The sequence below is a fragment of the Lissotriton vulgaris genome, chromosome 1_1 (genome assembly GCF_964263255.1).
Source record: "Lissotriton vulgaris chromosome 1_1, aLisVul1.2, whole genome shotgun sequence".
Taxonomy (NCBI): domain Eukaryota; kingdom Metazoa; phylum Chordata; class Amphibia; order Caudata; family Salamandridae; genus Lissotriton; species Lissotriton vulgaris.
Window position 1 is genome coordinate 444,085,942 of NC_141685.1, and position 25,445 is coordinate 444,111,386.

The 25,445-nt window shown below is 46.4% G+C and overlaps 1 protein-coding gene across 6 annotated transcripts in view; it reads left to right on the forward strand.

The window, feature by feature from the left end:
* Window positions 1–25,445, forward strand: part of PATJ (PATJ crumbs cell polarity complex component) — a 1,366,227-nt gene that overhangs the window by 96,813 nt on the left and 1,243,969 nt on the right. For all 6 annotated transcript variants that reach the window (XM_086953328.1, XM_086953320.1, XM_086953345.1 and 3 more), the window contains exon 7: window positions 5,493–5,621. In XM_086953328.1, coding sequence (XP_086809454.1) covers window positions 5,493–5,621 — 129 coding nt within the window. The remainder of the gene's footprint in view (window positions 1–5,492; window positions 5,622–25,445) is intronic.

Below are 25,445 nucleotides of genomic sequence, written 5' to 3' on the forward strand. Positions count from 1 at the left end.
TTATCTCTATTTCTGTTGGTCTTGTGTGGGGGAGGCAAGCTGAGGAGCCTCGCGGCCATCAAGGATACTGGAGGGGATTTATGGCTACAGTTTTATGGCCCCAGCCATTTTGCACAAAGGAGGTAGTTTAAAAATGTGAGCAGTTTTATGGCCCCAGCCATTTTGCACCAAGGAGGTAGTTTAAAAATGTGAGCAGTCGGGTGGGCTGAAATAAATACCTTATGCCTCCATAAGCGTGTTGAGCTTGCCAGCAGAGTTTTGCAGTTGCAGTGCTTTAATCCAAGTGCCTAAATGCAGTTATATGTGAGCTGTGCGTTTGCCTCAGGGCTCCAAACCTTCCAGGCGACGTGAGCTCAACTGATTACCACAAGAATTCCAAACCTGTATTTCCCTGAGCGGTGGGGAAACTCCTCAGCGAGTATCCACGCCCGGTGCCGGTGGGGGCAGGCTCTTGTCGGCCCCCTAGCTCTCGTTTGACCCAGGGCTCACTTCAGTTGCTCCTCCGGTCAGTGGCGCCACACCTCCGGTCGCATTCATCTTCCGGTGCAGCCGGAGGCAGGCTCCACTAACCGCCGACCCTCCTGGTGCTTTCATCCAGCCTCCGGTGCTGTGGAGCGGGATTTTTTAAAATTAATTATCAGTTGTTCTTTTGAAATGTATATTGCTAGTTGAGAGATCAAACGCTGTTAACCAAGTGGGGTTTGAGAGAGTAACACAATGTCGTCCGCATATTGCAGACTTGCTACTGGTGTCTTTCCCAATTTGGGTGGGTCTCCATGAATGAGACTAAGGTTGCTTTCTAAATCAGCCATGTAGATGTTGGAAAGACACGGCGCCAGAACGCATCCCTGTTTTAGTTCATTTTTTGTTGGAAATTTCTTGGTTTAACTCCGGCCATCCCCTTTTTTTTTATCTGAACCCAGGTTTGTGAATATAGGTTGATTATTGCTTCTAGTAATTTGAAGGGGATTCCTCAAGCTTTCATTTTACCCCATAGCTTGGCTCTTTGCACTTTATCAAAGGCTGCTTTAAGATCTACGAAACATGTGTAGAGGATGTTTGAATTGGCAACCGCTTTCTTTGTTAAGAGGGTAAGTGCTGAAATATTTGTAAAAGTCCCCATGCCGGCTCTGAACCCAGTCTGTGTTTTCGGGATTAGACTTTTGCAGCTTACCCATTTCTCCAAGTCTGCCAATAGATTTGTTACGTAGATCTTTGCCTCTACATCTGTAAGGGCTATCAGTCTGTAAGTGCTGGGGTCTGATCATGTTCCTGACTTATAAATTGGTTGAAAGATGCTGCCCCTCAAGGAGTCAGGAATGTTTCCAGTCTCTAAACTATTATAGAACAGAGGGGTTAGGTGGCAGGACCGAAACTCTGGGTCGTACCTGAACAGTGCATTCGGTAGATCGTTGGGGCCGGGTGCCCCATCTGATCTCAAGTGTTTTATTGTATGCAGAATCTGCTTTTGGGTGATCTGCACGGGTTGTACCCTTTGCGCGTGCCTGATAAAAATGCCGCGGTCGTTCTGTACTTCTCCGATTTCGGTATGGAGTTTGGGGTTGGATAACGTCTTTAAATCGGTGACTGATGCGTCCGCCTATGACCATTTTTCCTTACTCTGACTCCTAGCCTCTGATATTTTCTCCGGACTGGAACACCTTTTAGTCTTGTTTGTGTTGTCCCCAGTGCTGTCTATTGTCTGTTCAGTTCTGAAATTGTATGTCTCTTCAATATGAATGCTCCAAGATTGTTATGGTATGTCAGAGGTAAATTAGCGATGTTTGCCATTTAGCATGAAATAGATTTTTGCCCAAAACTGTTTCGAGTTTCTTTGCTTACTTGCGTGGAGCAAGTTGGCCTCAAAGTTTTCCTTGTATGTTCGTTTGGCCACCTTTATTTCATGTTTAAGTTCCCTTTTCGTCTTTTGTATAATTATGAGAGACTGTTGTGAGGGTTGTAGACCCTTAGTTCGAATTAACCTTAGTTGTTCATTCGCGTTTTTATTGCCCATATGTGTGGCGAATACCATGGCCCTCCTCCGGTTCTGGGTGTTTTTTGATCTCTGTGGGTAGGTTGATATTTTTTATTGATGTTGTTTGTGAAAGACTCCCAGAACCCCGTAATATCTCCAACCTGGGCTGCGTCTGTAGGTGCTAACAACGACCGGCATGTCTCCATTATTTTGTCGATGTTCTTTTCATCCCAAATTAGCCATTTTAGATTGTAAAGTTGTGTCCTTATTGTAAAAGGATTTGCCTGCTCTGACCCAATTCGAGTGATGGTTAATGTAAAAGTTTGAGGGTAATGGTCGCTTTCAACTCGGTCCTGAATTTGAAAATCTGTTATGTATGGAAATAGATCGGGATCGGCAAGCGTAAAATCAATTGTTGGTCCTCTTTTAGATGTAACCCTCGTGAATGCGGCTGGACTGTCCAAGGGGCCTCTACCATTCAATGGGTGTAGAAAAAGGTCATCTAATTTTGCAGAACATTTCTTGCCCTTAAGGTCTTGTCTACTTCGGTTACTCTGCCTTGGCTGTATGAAGCTCAGTAGGTTACGCTCTTGGCCTTGGATTAGGTTCATATTAAAATCCCCTGTTATTATTATGTGGGAGCTTGGGTAGGTGCTTTTCAGTGTTTTAATTGCTGCTATTAATTGATTCGTTCTTTGGTCCTTCTCCTTTCTTGCTGGATGGAGGTAGAGATTCAATATTAGTAGGTCCATTGAAGATGAAAGCTCTACTTTAGTACATTGCATCCATGAGGAGTCAAGATCGATGCGTATGTCTCCCCAGGAGAGGTCCGTAGATATATATTTCGACAAGCCCCCTTTGGCCCTTCCATGCTGGGCCTCCTTTTTTGCTGGAATAATATTTTCTTTGTAGCCCAATAATGGAGAGTTTTTTGTCTGCCAGGTTTCTTGAAAAAGGAGTATATCATGATGTTGCATAAATTCCACAAAATCTTCTTCTTCTAACTTTGCACTTATGCCATTAACATTCCAGGCGCAAATCCTAATGTCCCTTGATTTCCTTAGTGGTTTACTTGAACTGGTTCATACTTTTCCCCGCTCCTTAGGTCCCAATGTTTTCTGGGGAAGTGCCTCGAGATCCGCTGCTTTTCTTTGTGCAATTGTTATTTGTTTAATTGGTTGACCCTCATCTTCCTTGATGCAGGTTCGATCCGGGCCTTTTGCACCTTTTAAAAGGCTCTGTTTCTGTATTTGTTGTTGTTGTAATGGGCTCGGGTACCGCGGGGGCTCGACCTTTTTTAGTTCTATGCCCCAATTTTTAGAAGTCTTCCCTATGCTGCAGGATCAGGTCTGTGAGGCAATAATCGGTACATGTTAGAGTCTAGACCAGTTAGGAGCGGGTTTGGTTTAAATTCTATGCTTTCTAAGTCACTGGATTTTATACGACCCATAGAAGGTAATTCTTCAAGTAATTTTAGTATTGATACCCTGTTCAAGATGTCATGTGGTCCCCTTTAACTGTATTGCGGGATAAGCTCTACTTTGTTGCTTGTGGTTAAGCGTAGTGAGTCTGTGTGATGATTTTTCACCCCGTTGCTTGAATTGACAGTTGCAGCGCAGATTAGATCTTGATCTGGGGGGGCAGGACTTTGTTGGTTGTAGGAACTGTAGCCTGCGATGCCCATAGGGATCGAGGCAGGAACCATTTTGATTCCAGTCATCGGCTCCTTCCATTTCCCCCTCCTTTGCACGTTCTGGTCTCAACTATATCTACTTGTCTACTAATTGCTGTCTCTTCTATGTTGACAAGCCTACCTGTTGGTATTGGAGGGTTATTCTGAGAATCCACACTGGGTGGTTTGACCTTTTCTTTCCCTGCCTGAGTGTAAAATATACTGTCCATTTTCATTGATTGTTGATTATTGCCGATGGGTTGAGTTGTGCTTGCTATGGGTTTGTCCTCCTTTGTGGTGGAGTTGTAGTGGATCTTTGACCCTACCATGGGCCCAATGTTTCTTCAGAGTTTTCTCTCTCTGGCGGGCCCTTGTCTTTTATCTCGGGCTTAATTTCTTGATGGAATAAATCAATCTACCCTCCATTTTTTGTTTCTCTTTCTCGCTTTTCTCAGGCGTTTTCTTTCCCTCTTAGTGAGGGAGATTGGTGCAATGGATTGTTTGGGGCTAGCTTTTTCAGACAGGATAGATTGTTTGTTTTGGGCTTGCGTTTTTGGCATTTCTAGTGATTGATTAAATAACGCAGCCTCTTGTACTCCAGGGTGCGCTTGTTTGATCGGGTCTTCTAGCCTCCTTAAGTCATTTATAGTGGTGACACATGAGGGCATTGTGGACAGTGGTCCCTCTTCTGCACTCAGGACTCCATAAGTGCTGCCATTACCCTGCTAGCCATGTTGTTCGTCCGCTGCCTGCTTAGGGGTTTTGTTGGACACTTGAGGGAATTGTTTAACAGCAGTTAGTATCTGCGACATCAAGAAGGGTACTGTTGCCAATTTGTCAATTATCAGAGGGCAGTGGCACGTATGGTAAGTAGTATCCCTGTCTTGTTGAACTTTCTTAATCATTGAGTTCAGGTCATGCAGGTTTGCTTCTATCCCTTGCACATGGATAGCTAGGAGATTTAACAGTTCAACTTGAATGTCAAGTTTGTCTGCATGATGTGTCATTGATTCCAAATCGTGTCCATTGTGTTTAATAGTTGGGGTCACCATAGTAATAACATGTACATATGGTTTGTTATCCAGATTTATAAATGTGATCAAAACTGCTGCTCCAAGGGTAACGTATTACAACGTGAAGGTAAAAAAAGAACAGAAAAAGGGTATAGGTGAGGGAATGAGGAAGCTGGAGAAAAAAATACATAACATTCAGTGTGCCCCACTTTCTGCACTAGGGCCAGGCTTCCCAAATTTCAATTATGATCGAAAGATTGTGGTAAGAAACAATACTGCTTCATAGATCAGAACTTGGCGACCTGCCCAGTGGGGAAAGGCTCATTGGTCATTAAGCGAAGAAAACGTGTAGACAAAATACATGATCTCGAACTTGAGGTTTTGGTGAGCACCAATGGGTTGAAGAATGGCTGGACTAAAGTGGCCTTATTTCTGCGATTCAGGCACATAGCTTTCATTCTACGGTATGATCTGAAGTAAAACACAAATAAACTATTACTATAAAGGATTTATTGCAATACTTATTGAAATAACTGGAAGAAGAATGATAAGTTACCCCAACACAGGCTTCATGTTCTTTGTATTGGACCAATGCAGAATACAGTGGTGCAATAAACCTTCCTTATAGTAGGATCATAAAATGCTGCAGTGACCTGGGGAGCTTTTATTGATCTAAGTAAGCCATTAGAAGCACCTGTTGCAACATTGTATGGTCGTTTTGTATGTTAAATGTTTCTAAAGTTAAAGTGTACGCTATATTTACACAAGCGTTAGATTTGAAACGTACATGTATACAAAAATGTTTGAGGATAATCTTTTTATTCCTCTTTAGATTCATTGGGGCCATGTTGAAGATATTGAGCTCGTTAATGATGGCTCAGGATTAGGATTTGGAATAGTGGGAGGAAAATCAAGTGGTGTAATCGTGCGAACTATTGTTCCTGGTGGATTGGCAGATCGGGTAATTTCTTTTTTTTTCTCGTGCATTTTATGATCATTCCAACTCAATATCTAATTCATTGACAGGTATTCATTAAATTATTTCAAGTGTGTCTGTAATAAACGAGAGGTCACAAAACTGATTGTATGCTAAAAACTGATTATCAGATTACAGTACAGACTTAGAAACATTCTGATTCCAAGCTCACTAAATATAATTTGTTTGTTATAAGGTAATTACCGGAATGCTTTTAAAGTGCTACAATTAATACAATACGATCATATTTTATTACAATTATATGATGAAAACTGAATACTGATTTTTATTATAGATCGTTCAAGTTGTACCACTTCATGTTCAGAAATTAGCACGTAGTCTTTCCAAAAACTAAATTTTCTAAACGTCTTAGAAACTACTATGGTGAATAATTTACCCTCAAATTAAGGGTGTTACAAAGGAGCCCTGTAACCTGAAGAGCAAAACTGTGCCAAAGTGCTGATAAACCTTAACATCGATCCACTCTTAACTACTAAATCCAATCTATACTGACACTGAGTACAACATTGGACGTCATGTGCTGTTTGTAAGTAAATACTTGAAATTAGAATAACACTCTTCTTTTTGCCCCTTGCAGTATCCACTGTTTTTGGATAAGTGTTATCTTCATCAGTGTAGAGACGGAGCAGCTGAAAAACATTTTTACGGTAGATGCCAGCGCAGTGGTACAATTTCATTCCTACATTTCTACCCATCACTTTTTTACTGCCTGGTCATTTTATGGCATGTAACTGGTCAATCTTCACTATTAGGACTGATGCTGAGTACAAATCTTCATAAGAGTTATGAAAGACAACAATCTTTCTGTACTTGCTGAAATAGTGTTTACAGTTTAACAGAACTGTCCATAAACAAAACTTTGTTAATTATGAACATTTACATAACATACATTTTCTGAGCAACGTGAGGCTTGGTCTTAACTGCGCTCAACTGATGAGCTACCACAACTGAAGAATGGAGTATTCCATCACAAAAAGAGATTTATATCTACCAGAAGATGTTTCCTGATGAGACAAAGAGAAATCCTGTACTCTTGTTCATGCTGCATGTACATAATCTTTCATGCGAATTTTGTTTTGTCTGCCAGTACACCCAGACCTACTACAGGAATGTATTTGTTTACATCGCTGAGGTAGTTGAACCTTCAACGAAGATCACATCTTGGTGGGAGGCTCTTCCTTCATAGTATCAAAACCAGAACATCAATGTATGTTCTCTTTATGCTGACCCAGCTCACCATGCAGATAATTTAAAGTCCCTGCTCCTCCTCCTTGACAGGGCATATTTTGAAACCATTGTCCACAGATTGGTGAACTGGAAATTTCTAAAGCACTTCTGTAGCTTACACATTTTTCATCATAGTTCACAGTCTGTATTTGTGCATCACCACAGAATTAACATTAGTTTACACTACATTAAGAACGATTTCAATCTACCATGGCGCCAGGCATGTTTGTCCTCTATCTCTCCTCTTGTTTGTATTGTTCATCTAGCCTCTTTCAAGGTTTGTTCAAAAAGACAAGATGAACAAAGTCAGCCTGAATGTACCAGTGGCAAAAATAATAATGTATATATTTTTAGACTGACAATTTGGTCAAGACTTTCCAAACACTTGAAAAAGTCTCAAAAACTCTTTTTATAGAATTAGTAATACTAAAACTGAGGTAATTTTGGCAATTTTTAGAACAATAAAATTGTAGACTTAGTTTCAGGAGATGGTGCCTTCAGCACCAGTTAGATATTTGGACATTTAGATGAGTGGAAAGCTAGAGGACATGTATTAAATTAACTACTGAAAATAGTAGAAAAAGATTAAGCAGGATTTATAGATGTGGCTACACGTAACGTTATCGCTGGTGGATAAATTAATACTGTGATCATACCATACTGCCTAAAGAAGAGATCTTTTTAGATCACTAAAATCTTCAAACTTTGTGTACCTTTAGAGCTCGGTGGCTTAGCCCAGCCAAATTTTAAATGATAATACTTGGCCGCCACAGCTCCATTTCATAAGAAACCTATTGTCCAGTAAACTGATTGTTCCTTTTTTGAGAAATATTTCATAAAATTATCGAGAAGAAGGATCTCCTTGAATTAACCTAAAGTGTTCAGGGTTAGAAAACATTTATAAAGATGACGTAAGATAGTAAAAGCTCTATGCCAAATAAATTCCTATTGGGCAAGAAAAGCCAAAATTATCAGGGAGGAGGGATATACCCCATTGTAGTATTACACCTTAATGCCATTGGACAAATATGTGAAAGTACAAAAGTTGAAAGGCCATGTGGGAATTAAATCAACTATTCGCTAAAAATGGTTCCTGCCCTTTTCATAGTTGGTAAATAGATTTGGCATAGAAAACAGGGCTTCTTAAATTACTTGCAGTTAAGATGCTATTTTAAATTTAAAAAGAACAGGGAAAAAAACCTGTCTGATAACATTTTGTCGGATGGCTTTACATGAGGGGTTTATTGCCATGTTAAGTGATTTAGGTCAGCCGTATCCCTCTAAAGTTAGAACAACATACGCCAAACAATATCAACTACAGATGACAGAGTACTGTAAGTTCAAATTTAAGAAGAATCAAAAATGTTTGTTCTACTGATTGTATTACATCGTTGAATGGCTGAACAAGATCTGACTAAAGGGACTTGGAAATGTACGTTCTGGGTTTGCACGAGGGGGAGGAATAAGAGTGAAGGTTTTGAGTTGTTTAAGAGAAATAGAGAACCAGGAAGTGGACAGTGTAGAAGCTTTGGCTTGAAAAGAGCAGGGAAGCAAAGAACAGTTTATGATGATACCCTTCCCAATATACAAAACTGTTACTGTAAAGGGAGAAAAGTTGTGGATTTTTAAGAGAACTGTTGTGAATGGTGGGGCTCAGGGTGGAGGTTTAAAAGACCTGGGCACATTTCAAGACTGAGTCAATAATTTCCAAAAAGATACATTTATAAACCGTGTAAAAATTGGGAAAATATGTGAAAGCCATGTTGAAGCTTAGAATATTGTTGCAAGGTGGTAAAATTGTAATGTATCCACTCTCAGTTTATACAAATCTTTATAATGCTCTGTTAGAACAGGGGTCTCTAGTTGCCAGGGGTATGCACCCTAGTCCAAGTAGGGACCACCGCTTCCGACCTGGTAGCTTGGCACAGAGCAGCAAAGGCGTAACCTCAGAGGCAATGTGTAAAGTATTTGTGCAACACACAATGGCGATGACATAGTAAAAACACTCACAAAAGGAACACCACACCAGTTTTGTATAAGAATAAGAATGTATTTATCTAAATGATATGCAAATACCAAAAGCAGGTAAATCCAGCTCCAGGCAAGATCAATAATAAAAAGGATTCCAGTTTCCAAGCAAGATCAACAGTCAATAAGAATGAATCCAGTTCCCAGGCCTGATCAATAATAACAAGTTGGATAAAGAGTGGATAAGCCACCATAGTCTCGCTTGCTCGATGCGCATGCGCATCGACAGGCGAGACCTAAAAAGGATTCCAGTTTCCAAGCAAGATCAATAACCAATAAGAATGAATCCAGTTCCCAGGTCTGATCAAATCACCAAAAGCTCAGGTGTGCCAAGGGCTCCTGCTGGTAATGTCTTTCTCACAGTGTCCTTGGATGGCAAATGTTCACTTGAGGTAGGTTCTTATGGTCAAAATTCACTGGGGGAAGGTTTTTAGGCCAAAGTTCCCTTGTAGCGTAATAAGTGTGCCTCTCATAGGAATGATGCTCCCAGCGTAGGAAGTGCGGCTGCCCAGGCGCTGCTGGTAATGCTAAAAAATGCCCCAGTGTCAATTACCAAGTAATTATGCCCCCGTATGCCGGTCAGTGAAGGACGGTTCCCAGCCAAGCACAAAGCTCACACTCCAGGTACCCGGCCAACCCGCACCCCGCCCCCTCGCAGCAGCCTGGTTGCACTAAGGCGTTACCTGGGGTGGTGGTTGCGGGCGCGGGTGCGAGGCTCCTCTCCCCCTGGGGCCTCGGGCTCAGCAGGCGCTGCACGGGTGGGGGTCACGGCCACACAGCGCTCCTTTAGCCCAGCGCTTAACAGTGCCTCCAAGTCCGGGGCAACGACGGAGCCTCCTGCCACACAGCGCTTCGCTTCTCAGCGCTACACAGCGCGCTCCGGTCCCAGTGGCGGTTTCAGTCGGCTTGCGCCAGAAGCAGAGGCAATCACAGAGCCCTCGGGAGGATCACGGGGCAAGCAGTGCTGAGGGCAGGCACAGCGTTGCAGGGTAAATCTTGAGAGTGTTGTTGCTCTTCCAAAGGGAAGTCTTTAAAACGCTGTGGTCCAAGGACAGGTAGTTTCCTTTAGCTTAACAAGCATTTACAATGCAATGGTTTCGCCTTTGTTAAAGTTTGAGCCTTTGGTATTGCTTTTGAGAAAGCTATTGGCATTGTAAATGGCAACATTTTTATTTATGTGTTGGTTTTGAAAACAGATAAATAAATGGCATTGTCATTTACATTGGCAATAGCTTAATCTCTCGCAAAGGTGAGACCTATTGTACCCTACTGGACGAGCTCAGCAGACAGCAATTACTTGCAGACGAGTTCTATAACACAACAGTGACACTGCTACATCCAGCGCTTCACAATAGAAACAGAAATGATACATGAGAAGATTACGAGTGAACAAATTACAAAAGCAGACGTTCCGTTACATGAGGCAAAAGTGACAATTGTGAGCAAACAAAACATGAGGTAGCAAAAGGTACCTTACAGGAGGAATATACGAACTCGAAAGTTTCAAACCGGCATCCCGGAGCGGCCACGTCCGCTGGTTCAAGATGGCGGAAGGGAGACAAGAGAGGGGCCATGCATTAACGGTACAACTGTGAGAGCAGAGGAAGAAGCAAACACATGAGTCGGAGTCTCAGCGACTAAGCGAGCAAAGCCAGCGCGTAACATATGAAGCGGAGAGAGAGCACAGCCGGGCATGGCCAGCACCAGATTTTTATCCTGGTAGGGGTATTGTAGTTTATGCCCAAACAGCTCTGGAATGAGAATAGGGGAATACCATAGGATAAAGTGTACTTAAATATTGTGGTGATGTGAGAAAAAAAACTAAGAAATAAGTACTTTCAAAAAACACTAAAAGCCCTGGTAGGACCAACACATGGTTGACAGCTGCCTTTCCCTGGCAAATACGAAGGAAAGAGGCTGTAATTAAAGCCTACCAAGTAAGAATAGACGTAACAGGGGGTGTCCCCATGTGAGATGACAAAGCAGTACAAAGGAGGGACTACTAAGCCTATTGACCAATGAACAGCCACAGTTTACAGTTGACAATGACGAAAGACAATTATAAATGTGGGCGGAGAGTGGACAGAGCTTTAAGTCCCTACCTCAATACAGCATGCTTCGCAGAGCAGCGCATGAGCTGCCCAGGCTCGAACCAAAAACGTATGTGTTCATCTGTAACAAAACTGGTGCTCATGTAAAGCCTCTGAAACCTTTTAGTCAAGTTCGCCCTATATAAAACTCCGGGGAAAAAACAGGTAGTACACCAGGAAAACTGCACCAGGTGCAGAAGTTCAGACAAGCCTGTGGGAGTGTCATGTGACATACTTCTGGGGCTCTCATTTCAACAGTGCACAATTGTACATCACATACAAATATGCAAAGGGGAAAGGAGAACACATTTTTCGTTTTTTTCCACAGGGAAAGCCGTTTTCCTGTGCTGCAAGCCCTTGCACGAGGTCCATTTCCTTTCCCATACTGAAGTAATGATTTTCCAGTCCTTGCAAAAATTGCTGACCATTGTTGAAAAGGGTTCAATTTCAGTTTGTAAAGCCCCACAACCATATGAATGTGTCAGCCATCAAAAACGTTAAAAGATAGCCATTCATGTTTCCACCTACTTCCCTCACCTTTCCTGGAAGTTGCACATATCTCTGCACTAGGTTAACTTATTTCCACCTGCCAGGATTCTTTCTGTAAATGTCCAGTAGGCATAAAGAAGGCATTTTCATTATGGCTAATTGCACTGTGTCTGAAAGTCCAGAGGCTGCATCCCAAGGCCTTTAGCTGTACGGCCTAGGCTCCAATGAGCGATCATTGTTTGTGATCACACCCTACTCCTAATTCAAACGAGAACCAAGTCCACACCACATGTCCTTCAGTTGTGCACAGCAGGGTATGGATGCCGGTGCCGCCATGGGCAAAATCCTGCACCAATGTCCACGGAGCCCAAGAACTGACTTCACGCAGTTTTCGGCCATTCACAGAAGTGTTTACATACAGGGACTGGCCTGTTGTGACCATATTCTGTCACCTCAATGCCCACTGTGCTATAAATGTAGCCTTGTGTAGCAGGCTCTAGGCATGGTCTTTGGATATACCCAACACCCTTCCCTATAACCCAGGGCTCACGGTGCATGCCTTTCAATCTGTACTAAATGCAAGATAAGGCTGTTAGACATGCCCAGTCCGCCTCTTTCCAGACCCCATCATGATGTTTTGGAATGCACAGGAGGTTCTTGCCATACGACAAGTCTTGCTGATGTGCCCTGTGGCCACTCCATACGGCAAAATAGCCCATTTTACATGCTCTCAGTGATGTCATTAATAAAGATGTGAATTTTGATACTATCTGTGACATGATCAATGAGGTTACAAGTGTATTTTGAAACGTTTTTGTGTGCGGTTTTCTGTAACTGGAGAAATTCAGTGGGTTTTCGTTTTGATTTTTAACCATAGTGTCCCATAAGAGATGATTTAGTCTAATAAACTATAGATTTTGCCTTTTTATCTGTGATTTTTGAACTTTCTTAATGTTATATTGCTTCCTTTGTGATTGGTATTTCTCCTCTTTCCAAATCGAGAAGTCACTATGCTCGGACAAATGTAAGAAGCTACCCGCTGTGCCCAAAGCATGCTGTATATGGTAAAGGCTCTGAATAACTGGTCCTGTAGGTACAGGAGCTAGGAGTAGGCCACAAAGTCGGCTGTACTGACTTTAAGGCCACCCACATAAAGCCTCGGGGAAACAAATGTAATTTCGACTTGGAATTGTATTCAACTAGATTCAAAAGTAATTGTTTATTAATGATAATAACAGATCATTTTTGTAGAGTAATCACTAGAACATATTTTCACGCACCTTAAACGAGTCTGCCAACGAAAGGTATAAGAATTACATTCAGAATGACGTATTTTTGAACAATAAACAATATGTTCAAAGTGCACTTAAATAAACATTATTCACAAGAAAGAAAAAGAGAGGTTAGGTGTACAATGCATTTTCAGTGTGGTTATCATGATTGAGTGATTTTGGGTACAAATTTCTCAGATGAGCTCATATTTAGAATTTCATTAGCATGTTACAAAAATTTTATTCTTTGGCATTGAAGACTTAGTTTCTTTAACACGGGCTCCCTATTGAGCCCACATTTGCATGACTAGGAACATGAATGAAAGCATTTTTCATCGCTCATCCATGATTTCTTATCCAGATATTGGCCATGCTTCTGTTAACAAAACATCACGTCAAGTGAAAATGTACCAGCGCCAACCGGGCTCAGGAGCTGCAACAAGACAAACTGACTAAAAAAACACATCTTACGAAGGTGACGGGCGCAGCTTAGATACAAATTCGGAAAAGAAAATTAAGCCAAGCAAAAACACATGCTGAATAAACACCGCTCGAAGTGTTCTATTTTAAAGCCGGCTGGCAGCTTTGTTGTGCTCTGAGCTTTATAGGGGAAAGACGGCAGAGGGTGATTACTTGTTAGCGGCGTAACATAAATAGACGCGGTATTGTAAATGAAAGGTAAACTAAAGACTAGTACATAAATCAAATTAGAAGCATGCGGGCAAAACGGGGAAGAAAGTCAAGTCAATTTATAGTCAGTGGCTTGAACGCACTATTCCTGCAGACTAATACTTACACAGAGATAAAAAAATAAAACCCCGCCCACCGGCTCTACCCCGACCCCAACTCCTGCCGACTCCAGACCTGTGGATCAGTGTTCGAGCCTCTGCGTTTCTCAATATCTTGGGAATCTGGGCAAATCACTTAAGCACAGAACTGCAGTAAAGACCTTCATGGCGGGTTCTTGAGAAGCGGGCCAGGCACGCAGTTTTCAGTACTTGTTCTCATGAATGTGACCAACAACAACAAACAAGCATTTACGGACGGACAGTGGGAGGGGGCGGTAACGGGCACACGGAGAGCGGGAGGGGGGGGGGAAACGGGCACACGGAGAGCGGGAGGGGGGCGGGAACGGGCACACGGACAGCGGGAGGGGGGGCGGGAAGGCAAGAAACAAAAGTAAACAGAAAAAAATACATTAAGAGCGAAAACGTCAAAATACGTAAACTTACAAAGTGAAAACACATTAATAAACAAAATGCTCCTTACCTGATCGCCTCGTGGGAACTCGAATCTTGCAGCCAACTCCAACAACAAACACTTGTAAAAAGACGAAAACAGGCCGACTAAAAAAAAAAAAATAACACACACCCACCGCCGCGATGACGACATCGCAGAGGCGGAGAGCAAAAAAATCGCGGGAACGCCCCCGAATCTGGTCCGGCCTTGACGGACAGATCCGGCTCCCAATGGCTAGCCTCCATTTATGGAGCTAGCCAATGGGAGCCGGGGGACGTTCCTGAAGTCCTTATTGGAATCAATGGATTTCGCCCGCGCCGAAAAGCTGCGCAGAGCGCAGCCTTCGGCAGGCGAAACCCAAAAAGCGCGCAGTCCCAAAAAGGCAATCTTTAAAAGGTTGAAGACTCTTTAAAATGTGGTTCAAAGAAAAGTAGTTCCTTTAGGATGTTGTGGAGACACTCTGGTGGTGATGTTGCAGTCTGCCATGCAGGGCAGGATCAGCAGACAGTAGGGCAGCTCAGCAGGTTGTGGGGCAGCAGTTCCTTGGAGCAGTTAGCCTCCTTCCCAGTGGAAATCCTCTTGCGCACCAGTACTCACTCCAGCAGGGATACTTCCAGGTCCATCAGTGTAACAAGAATGTGAGGCCAGGACCCTCCCTTTATATATTCTACAGTCCAAGGGCTAGAAAGTGGTGGAAGTGTCTGGAAGGGTCTGGGGGCAGGGGCTTCTGGAAGAGTCCAGGGAGTTCTGATATGTTCCCTGCCTTCCCTGACCTAGCTGTCACAGTGACGAGAGACAGGCCGTTAAGGCTACAGTGGGCCTCCCATCACAGCTCATCCCAGGGAAGAAGGTGTGAATCGCCACTCCCACCTCCCAACCCAGGCAGGCTATCAGTATGCAGAGGGGAGGGGGGAGTCTGCAGAGCCTAATCTAAGTGTACGCAGGAAAAGGTCCACTTTATAAAAGTGGGATCCCTAGCGTAGTAATGCCCAAACCCTATATATCATTGGAGAGTGTTCCCCGCCCCGAGTCCAACAAGACCAAACGTGACAGGCTTATTTGGTCCCTGTCAGAAGTTATCCCATAAGGGGAGGTTCCCAATATTAGCCTATGGAGGATTAGCCTTACTGCGGTAGCAGTGGCTTGTGGCAGATATGCCAGCCTCACAAGGTTTTAGGGGAGAGCACCCGCACCTCAGCACTGTTTAGCAGTGGTGAGGTGCCCAGAGTCCTAAGTCCAACAAAATGTAAGGTAAAAATGGGAGGCAAAAAGTGCAAAAATGTAGGGGAGACCACCCTAAGGCTGACAGGTCTAACACGTGTCCCCCCCAGCTGAAAGTGGGGAGAACTACCCAACCTCCAGGGAGTTCTCATCACTAAGGCGGAAAAATGTAAATGTAAATGTAAATGTAATTGAGCTTATATAGCGCACAGCTACCCGCAGTGGGTGTCCCGGCGCTTGCTTAGGGAACCCGTCCTGATATTCCCCTGTGTGATAGCCCCAGCGGGTATCCACAAGGTGAAAGTCAGGCATCCCGTCGCGAGGGGCCGTTGTGGAGATTAAGCAAGCTATTGCCCAGAGTCGCAGAGTGTGAACCCGTGAGTCGAGAAGGCACCGGAGGGAGAATTATCGAGTCCGTGGAATTTTTAGCCCAAGACCCGCCGAGGCGGGGAATTGAACCCTGGTCCAGGACCGATCTCAGCTTCCGGGTCTGCCGCCTCTAACCCCTGAGCCACACTTCTCCACAAACCGAGAGAGACCGTCCGCATTGGCGTGGTCTACTCCGGGTCTGTGTTCCACCCTGAAGTCCATCCCCTGTAGGGAAATGGACCACCTCAACAATTTGGGATTCTCGCCCCTCATTTGCATGAGCCATCTGAGGGGCCGGTGGTCAGTCTGAATCAGGAAGTGGGAGCCAAACAAACATGGCCTCAGCTTCTTTACAGCCCAGACCACCGCAAAGGCTTCTCTCTCTATCGCGTTCCACCGCTGTTCCCGGGGGAGTAGCCTCCTGGAGATGAAAGCCACTGGTTGGTCCCGTCCTTCCTCATTGAGTTGCGCAAGTACTGCCCCTATGCCATGCTTTGAGGCGTCTGTTTGGACAATGAACTATTTGGAGAAGTCAGGGGCCCTGAGCACAGGAGCGGTGCACATGGCCTGCTTAAGAGAGTCAAAGGCTTTTTGGCAAGCCTCTGTCCAGATCACTTTTCTAGGTTATTTCTTAGAGGTTAGTTCAGTCAAGGGGGCCACAATAGTGCCATAACCCTTGACAAATCTGCGGTAGTATCCTGTGAGGCCCAGGAATGCCCTGACCTCAGTCTGTGTTTTGGGAGGCTCCCAGGCCAGGATGGTTTCTATCTTGGCCTGTAGGGGCTGCACCTTGCCCCCGCCCACCAAGTGTCCTAGGTAGACTACCGACCCCTGCCCTATCTGGCATTTGCTAACTTTGATAGTCAGGCCAGCCTGCTGCAGAGCCTGAAGCACTTCCTGGAGGTGACCCAGATGGTCCTCCCAGCTGCTACTGAAGACAGCTATGTCGTCCAGGTAGGCAGCAGAGAAGGCCTCTAAACCGGAGAGGACCTGGTTAACCAGCCGCTGGAAGGTGGCAGGAGCGTTTTTCAGTCCTAAGGGCATCACTCTAAACTGGTAGTGGCCCTCTGGGGTGGAAAAGGTGGACCTCTCTTTAGCTCCATCTGTTAGGGCGATCTGCCAGTACCCTGACGTGAGGTCAAAGGTACTCGGGTATCGGGCAGCCCCCAGTCGATCAATGAGCTCATCCGCCCTAGGGATGGGATGAGCATCAGTCTTGGTCACAGAGTTCAGTCCTCTATAATCCACACAGAACCTAAGTTCTGGTGTGGTGCCCGGTGGGGCAGCTTTTGGTACCAGGACCACCGGACTGGACCAAGGGCTGTTGGAGGGCTCTATCACCCCCAACTCCAGCTTCTTAGTGACCTCACTCTGGATGCTGGCCTTCACCTTATCTGACAACCTGTAAGACTTGAACTTGACAGGGAGGCTGTCTCCTGTGTCCACATCATGGGTACACAGGTGGGTAATCCCAGGGATAAGGGAAAACACTGAGGCGAACTGCCCCAGGACCTGGCGACAGTCCCTCTGTTGCTCAGGAGTCAAGGATGGGGAGAGAACCACTCCCTCCACTGACCCATCCTTCTCTTTAGCAGCAAAGAGGTCCGGGAGAGGTTCACTTTCCTCTTCCTCAGCCCCATCAGTTACCATCAGTAAGGTGAGCTCAGACCTCTCATGGTGGGGTTTGAGGCGGTTGGCGTGTAGCACCCTGTGGGGCTGCCTGGGGGTCTTAAGGTCCACTAGGTAAGTGGCCTTGCCCTTCTTCTCCAATATCTCATAAGGGCCTGTCCAGCGATCCTGGAGGGCACTAAGCTCTCCAGGCTCCATGACGCACGCCTTCTGTCCAGGTTCTAGCTCCACAGGGTGAGAATTCTGGTCGTACCATTCCTTCATCACCGCCTGGCTGGCCTCTAAGTTGTCAGAAGCTTGCTTCCACAACTTAGCCATTTGACTGCGGAAGGCCAGCATGTAGCTCACTACATCTTGGGGAAGCCTCCTTGGAGTCTTCTCCCACCCATCCTTCACTAAACTGAGAGGTCCCCTAACAGGGTGACCGTACAAAAAGCTCAAAGGGGCTGAAGCCCACTCCCTTCTGCGGTACCTCCCTGTAGGAAAACCATAAACAGGGCAAGAGGATGTCCCACTTTTTCCTCAGGCCCTCAGGCAGACTCCTGATCATGCCCTTTAGGGTCTTGTTAAATCTCTCCACGAAACCATTGGTCTGTGGGTGGTAAGGGGTGGAGAACTTATAAGTAACCCCACACTCCTTTCACATGGCTTGCATGTAGGCAGACATAAAATTGGTACCCCTGTCGGACACCACCTCTTTGGGGAAACCCACTCTGGTAAAAATCCCCATCAGGGCCCGTGCCACTGCAGGTGCAGTGATGGTTCTCAGAGGAATAGGCTCTGGGTACCGGGTGGCGTGGTCCACCAGAACCAGGATAAACCTGTCGCCAGAAGAAGTCGGTGGATCCATAGGCCCAACAATGTCGATGCCCACCCTCTCATAGGGGGTGCTAACGACAGGTAGTGGTTCCAGGGGAGCCTTCAGCTTAGCCCCTGTTTTCCCACTGGCTTGGCAGGTCAGACAGGTCCTGCAGAATGTATCGGAGGAGATCCTCATCTGCGGCCAATAACAATGTGGGACAAGCCTAGCAAAGGTCTGGTCTTGGCCCACGTGTCCTGCCAATGGGATCTCATGAGCCAATTCCAAAAGAAAGGCCCTGTAGCACTGTAGCCTTTAAGGCCCTTGATGACCCATGCACAGGAGCCTTGGGCTCACTGTAAAGGAGCCCATCCTCCCAGTAAATATGATACTTCGCGGAGGCATTGTCTGCTGCTTGGGCTTCGGCCTGTCGCCTCATGCCCTCAAGGGTAGGGCATTCCTTCTGTGCCCGGCAAAACTCCTCCCTGATGGGCCCTCCTTCCACCTGCCACTCTGCAGGGGTAGGTAAGTCCCCCAAGGGAGCAACGTCCCCCTCCGTGGACTCCGGTGCAACCTCCTCAGGTGCCCCATCCATCTCACGGGGTGACTGCCCCGGGGCGGGCTTCCCACGCCCTCGGGCTCCTCCCTTCTTAGCAGCTGGCTGGGCCATTTTTCCAGGCTCCAGCCCTGGTTGACTCCCTTTCCGGGCAGCCATAGACCGTGTGGTAGCACAAATCCACTCCGGTAACCCCAGCATCTCTACATGCGCTTTGAGCTCTACCTCCTTCCAGGCAGTATGCTCTAAGTCATTCCCTAACAGACAGTCCACTGGCATGGCAGGGCTCACTGCAACTCTTAAAAGGCCTGAAACCCCTCCCCACTCGAATGGAACCTGTGCTATGGGATAGTGACCCCCCCCCCCCCCTGTTGTCAGCCATCACAACTGGATGGAACGCATCAGGAATTATTTGCTCTGAGGACACCAGCTGACTCCTTACCATAGTCATGCTGGCACCTGTGTCCCTCAGGGCCTCCACCCCCGACCATTGAGGGTGACCCACTGCCTATACTTGGTAGTATTTGAGGGCACATGGACCTTAGGGACCATCTCGCTGTCTCCCAGAGACACTAGGACAAGCCCTGCCCCCTCACTCCCATCATCTAGGGACCGCTCCTCCCCAAGCGCTACACTAGCCACCCCGGGGTTTTTACCTCCAGTGGCCTGTGGTGCTCTCTTGTGACACTTGGGATCCCCCTTGTAGTGTCCAAGTTCACCACACTCATAGCACCGGACAATTCTGGGCTGCTGACCTTTGTCAGGATAAGTGGGCTTCTGTTGGCCAGATTGGGGCTGGGACCCAGACCCTTTCCCTTGTGAATTATTTTGGGGGCCTTTGGAGGAATCTTTCTTTTTATCTCCCCCCTCCTTCCTCTGGTGGGAACCCTGACCACCCCTTTGGGAGTCCCCCCCAGAACCCTTGTTGGACACCCTGGTACTGACCCAGGTGTCCGCCTCCTCCGCAAGCTTCCAAGGATTGGTCAACTTGCGGTCAACCAGGTGTTGGCGCAGCTCTGGAAAACATTTCTCTAGAAGGTGCTCTCTTAAAAACAAGTCATACAATCCTTCATAGTCATGCACATTGCTGCCCCGCACCCAGCCCTCTAAAGCTTTACTAGCGTAGTCCAGGAAATCTACCCAGTTCTGTGTGGGAAGTTTGTGGCTATTCCTAAACCTCTGCCTATACCTCTCAGGGGTAAGACCGAACCTCTTAAGCAATGCTTCTTTCATAACAGAATAGTTGGTCTGGTCTTCCTTTTCTAGGCTAAGGAGTATGTCCCTAACTTCCGGAGGTATGTACTTGTACAGACCACCCCCAGTGACCCTCTGGGACCCCATGGGCTCTTAGTGGCAGCTAACCACTTATCAATATTATCGCCCACCTTGAAACTGGCCATCACATCTTTAGGCATAAAGACCCTGGACTCACGTGAAGCTTCCGTAGGTATGCTGCCACCACTCTTGATGCTGTTCGTCCCTGCTTGTAGGGCTCGAATTTCCAGTTCCTTCAAGTTGAGCTCATGGGCTCATGGGTACGTTTCTTCTCCTCCATGGCCCACCTTTCTTTCTCACGCTCCCTTTCCAAATTGGCGAGTTCCAATTTAAACTGTCTCTCCTCTCTCCTGTCCCCCAATTCCTCTGAGGACAGGGTCCTTACTGACACACTACTGCCTGCCCTGGAAGGTACCCTTGTACCTGGTAACAAGTTTCCATTTTCCACCAAGGGCAGTAGGTCAAGTTCTCCTGTGGCGCCATTCTCCGCTCCCTGCCCGTTCCCTTCTCCTTCTCCTTCTCCTTCTGGGTGGGCAGTTACCCATGCCCTCAAGGCTTTCTGAAGCTCTGTCTTCTTAGCGCCTCGCTTGAATGGCACCCTTTTCTCCTCGCAGAATTCCTTGAGCTGCGCCGCCGTGTAAGTTTCCAGGTTGGCCAGCTCAAATTCCATCTTGCCAGGTAGGACCTCAGACGTTCGTAAAGAAAATCAAATGGGACTTAGGCAAAAGGACTTTTAAAAAGACAACCAGTCAGGGAGAATTAAAAAAAAATTCAAAATGCCAATTGGAGAGGGTAGACACAAATTCAGTGGAGTCAGGTGTAGGGTTGTGGTGTACACTGAGTCACTGCGTGGTGTTACACAAGCACAAGTCCTATCCCACCGCTCGATCACCAATGTTAGAACCAGGTTCTCTAGTTGGCAGGGGTATGCACCCAAGTCCAAGTAGGGACCACCGCTTCCGACCTGGTAGCTTGGTGCAGAGCAGCAAAGGCGTAACCTCAGAGGCAATGTGTAAAGTATTTGTGCAACACACAACGGCGATGACACAGTAAAAACATTCACAAAAGGAACACCACACCAGTTTTGTATAAGAATAAGAATTTCTTTATCTAAAAGATATGCGAGAACCAAAAGCAGGTAAATCCAGCTCCAGGCAAGATCAATAATAAAAAGGATTCCAGTTTCCAAGCAAGATCAACAGTCAATAAGAATGAATTCAGTTCCCAGGCCTGATCAATAATAAAAAGGATTCCAGTTTCCAAGCAGGATCAATAACCAATAAGAATGAATCTAATTCCCAGGCCTGATCCCATCACCAAAAGCTCAGGTGTGCCAAGGGCTCCTGCTGGTAATGTCTTTCTCACAGTGTCCTTGGATGGCAAAAGTTCACTTGGGGTAGGTTTATGGTCAAAATTCACTGGGGGAAGGTTCTTAGGCCAAAGTTCCCTTGTAGCGTAATATGTGTGCCTCTCATAGAAATGATGCTCCCAGCGTAGGAAGTGCGGCTGCCCAGGCGCTGCTGGTAATGCTAAAAAATGCCCCAGTGTCAATTACCAAGTAATTATTCCCCCGTAGGCCGGTCAGAGAAGGACGGTTCCCAGCAAAGTACAAAGCTCACACTCCAGGTACCCGGCCAACCCGCACCCCGCCCCCTCGCAGCAGCGTGGTTGCACTGAGGCGATACCTGGGGTGGTGGTTGCGGGCGCGGGTGCGAGGCTCCTCTCCCCCTGGGGCCTCGGGCTCAGCAGGCGCTGCACGGGTGGGGGTCACGGCCACACAGAGCTCCTTTAGCCCGGCGCTTAACAGTGCCTCCAAGTCCGGGGCAACGACTGAGCCTCCTGCCACACAGCGCTTCGCTTCTCAGCGCTACACAGCGCGCTCCGGTCCCAGTGGCGGTGACCTCGGTGCCAGTTTCAGTTGGCTTGCGCCAGAAGCAGAGGCAATCACAGAGCCCTCGGGACAGTTATTGAACTGAAATTGATTCTGCTTATTCCAGAAGACAAAACAAATAGCTCTAATCTAATACATGCAAAAAGCATATGTCCCTGCCTGTCTCTGTATATGTTAACTATTAAAGCCAGACCTTCTGGCCCTATCAAAGTTTTTTAGTTTTTTTATTGGAGAAGGTTAGACCTGTCAGCCTTAGGGTGGTCTCCCCTACATTTTTGCCCTTTTTGCCTCCCATTTTTACCTTACATTTTGTTGGACATAGGACTCTGGGAATCTCACCACTGCTAAACAGTGCTGAGGTGCGGGTGCTCTCCCCTAAAACCTTGTGAGGCTGGCATATCTGCCACAAGCCACTGCTACCGCAGTAAGGCTAATCCTCCATAGGCTAATATTGGGAACCTCCCCTTATGGGATAACTTCTGACCGGGACCAAATAAGTCTGTCATGTTTGGTCTTGTTGGACTCGGGGCGGGGAACCCTCTCCAATGATATATAGGGTTTGGGCATTACTACGCTAGGGATCCCACTTTTTTAAAGTGGACCTTTTCCTGCCTACACTTAGATTAGGCTCTGCAGACTCCCCACTCCCCTCTGCATACTGATAGCCTGCCTGGGTTGGGAGGTGGGAGTGGTGATTCACACCTTCTTCCCTGGGATGAGCTGTGATGGGAGGCCCACTGTAGCCTTAACGGCCTGTCTCTTGTCACTGTGACAGCTAGGTCTAGGAAGGCAGGGAACATACCAGCACTCCCTGGACTCTTCCAGAAGCCCCTGGACCCTTCCAGAGACTTCCACCACTTTCTAGCCCCTGGACTGTAGAATATATAAGGGAGGGTCCTGGCCTCACATTCTTGTTACACTGCTGGACCTGGAAGAATCCCTGCTGGAGTGAGGACTGCTGCGCAAGAGGATTGCCACTGGGAAGGAGGCTGACTGCTCCAAGGAACTGCTGCCCCACAACCTGCTGAGCTGCCCTACTGTCTGCTGATCCTGCCCTGCATTGGAGACTGTAACATCACCACCAGAGTGTCTCCACAACATCCCAAAGGAACTACTTTTCTTTGAACCACATTTTAAAGAGTCTTCAACCTTTTAAAGATTGCCTTTTTGGGACCAGAGTTAGTTGGCTGAGGATCCCCACGAAGAAAAGGATGAGTTACTGACCTATAATCCTACTTTCAGGTGAATCCTCATTATAGTCACAGGCAACCCACCCACCTCCCTGGACAAGAAGGTATACAGGGTTTTCTTCCATTCTGCTACAATCACTTTCTTTCAATAAAAATGGAACAGACTTGTCACCTCTAGAGCATGATGGGATACAGGGGGTACAATGAGGCACTTAAATGGATAGGGGCAGTTTTTGTATGCATTTGTATCACAGCCTTTCTGTTAACCTTGTCATCCATTCTCATTTGTTTTAAAAGTCTTAAAAGATTTTGCATAGTCAATTGTGTTTATTTAGTGACTGTTTTATTAAATTTGAAACTTTTTAGATAAGAAAATCTTTTGGGGGGCTTAATTTTAGAATTTCTGATCGGCTGAAAACATAATTATTTTCATTATAGTGAAGTGTTGCCGGATCACAGAAGTTGGTGGGATTATTCACTGCTTATCACCCTGATCAGGATTCCCCTGTAACAGAACTAGAACTGTGGGTGGGTAACTTTTCTGATAGATCCTTCTACCTGCGGATCTCCACTTCTAGAACAATCCCAGGCGTCAGACTGAATACTTCAAAGCTCTCACGTCGCCAGTAGGGGGCACTGGCTTCATATCGATGTCAAAGTTGAGGAAATATAAATTTTATGGTCAAGAAATGTTCCCTAACGTGTACCCCACCGTCTCCATGTACCAGCTTAAAGTGCATGTAACTTCCCTCCTGTGCCAGCTATGAAGACGCAAATACGTTTGCGTCCAACGTTAACATGTCCTCTTTCAGATCCACCCTGAATGGGTTGAATATTCTGTTCCTAAGTATGCCATGCCAACGTCTTTTTGTGGTGTACTTTACACGTTTTTTAGCTCTGGCGAAGTAGGCCCTGAATTCTGCCATCGAGCCTTTTCCTGCCTTCTGATTCTGAACGCCTCAGCCTGGGCTGCCTCTGTACCCGTGACCTTTGCCTTACTCCCTGTGCGGCTAACGGCGCTTAGCTCAGCCTGCTGCCTGCCAACACTGTATTCAACCTTCGAATTATCTGTTCCGCTCCTCAAACATACATTCCTGCCTACTAGTTCAAGTAAACATCTTCCAGCTGCAGAGCAAAGGGCCTGGCCTCACTGTCTCCGTGCAAGTAATTCATAGCCTCTGTTACCATGGTAGGCCCATGCCCCCTCGCATCTCATGCAGACACGTAGACGCCTATACACGCACTCACAGTCAGTATAGAATAGCCTCTGCCCAAGAGACCTTTTCCTCTAGATAATATGGTTCCCAAACATTAGATATCAGATATGATATAGGTACGAGTTGATCTGGCATGCCAGACTTCTGTCTCTTTCCGCTAGTGTAAATGTCAAGTCCCCTGCACCCTCCAGTTCCACGTCAATCACGCGTCATGCAGCTGCGCGCGCATCCAGGCCCCAGATTTCTGCTGACATTGCCAAATTCTGCTAAGTACCCACCTACTTGTGACACTTACATATGACGTTTCTAGCACACACCTCTATGTTCACGCCTAGTTCACGCCTTCTAATTACGTATCCTTACCACGTGTGTGCTCTTATCTTGCTTCTCTCAGCTGTTACGCCTACTGTATTGGTTTCTATTGTATGGTTTAAGTATAAAAGTTATGTCTTGTCAATAAAGTATGCTCTATCCCTTCCTGCACCCCAGTGGTGGCAGGAACACGATATCCGATCTGGTACCATGACCATTTCTTTTTAAGGAATAAAACCCCTAAGAACTCTAACACCACGGACTCTGCCTCTTTCTTTCCGATTGAGTTATTTTGTTAAGTACTTACCTGCATAGAAATTAGGACGGTAAATCAAATATTTACCACATTATTTTGGCGCCCGAACAGGGACCCCTCCCCCACCCCACGCGCCGGTTGGTGCGTTGCAAGCTTTGCCCCCTGCCATCAGTCAAGACGGAACTACGCGTACCCGCAGGATTTCCTGTTTCTCCCTCTGGCCCACGGAGGTGACGGAGACTGCGATCAGCACCCAGACGAGGCGGTGAGGAGTGCGGAGGATCCCGACCAGAGCCTAGCCGAAAGAAGCAAGGTCCGAGGTGTCAAGAGGCCCACCAGTTTCCGAAGTATCCACGTGTCGAGTCGAGTCGAGTCCAGTCCGGTCCAGTCCAGTCGAGTTTTCCGAGGCCTTCCGATTCCGTGCTTCCCGGTGAGTACCATTGCTGGGACGTATCTAGACGGGTGCATTATTATGTATCCGGTAAAGACGGGTTTGGGTACACAAACGCGGTCTGCACTGTTTTAGGCAGTGTATCTGTACTGTTTAGCAGTATATCAGTTATTCAAGTTCTTGCACTGTTCTCAACAGTGTATCTGTGCTGTTTAGCAGTACATCCAGTATCTAGGGTAGTGATATATGTTCCGAATGTTTTTCATGTAATTAATGTCGTGGTATGAGTGACTGTTTGATGTACATTATTGTGTTTTTGTATAACTAGCTGTGTTTAG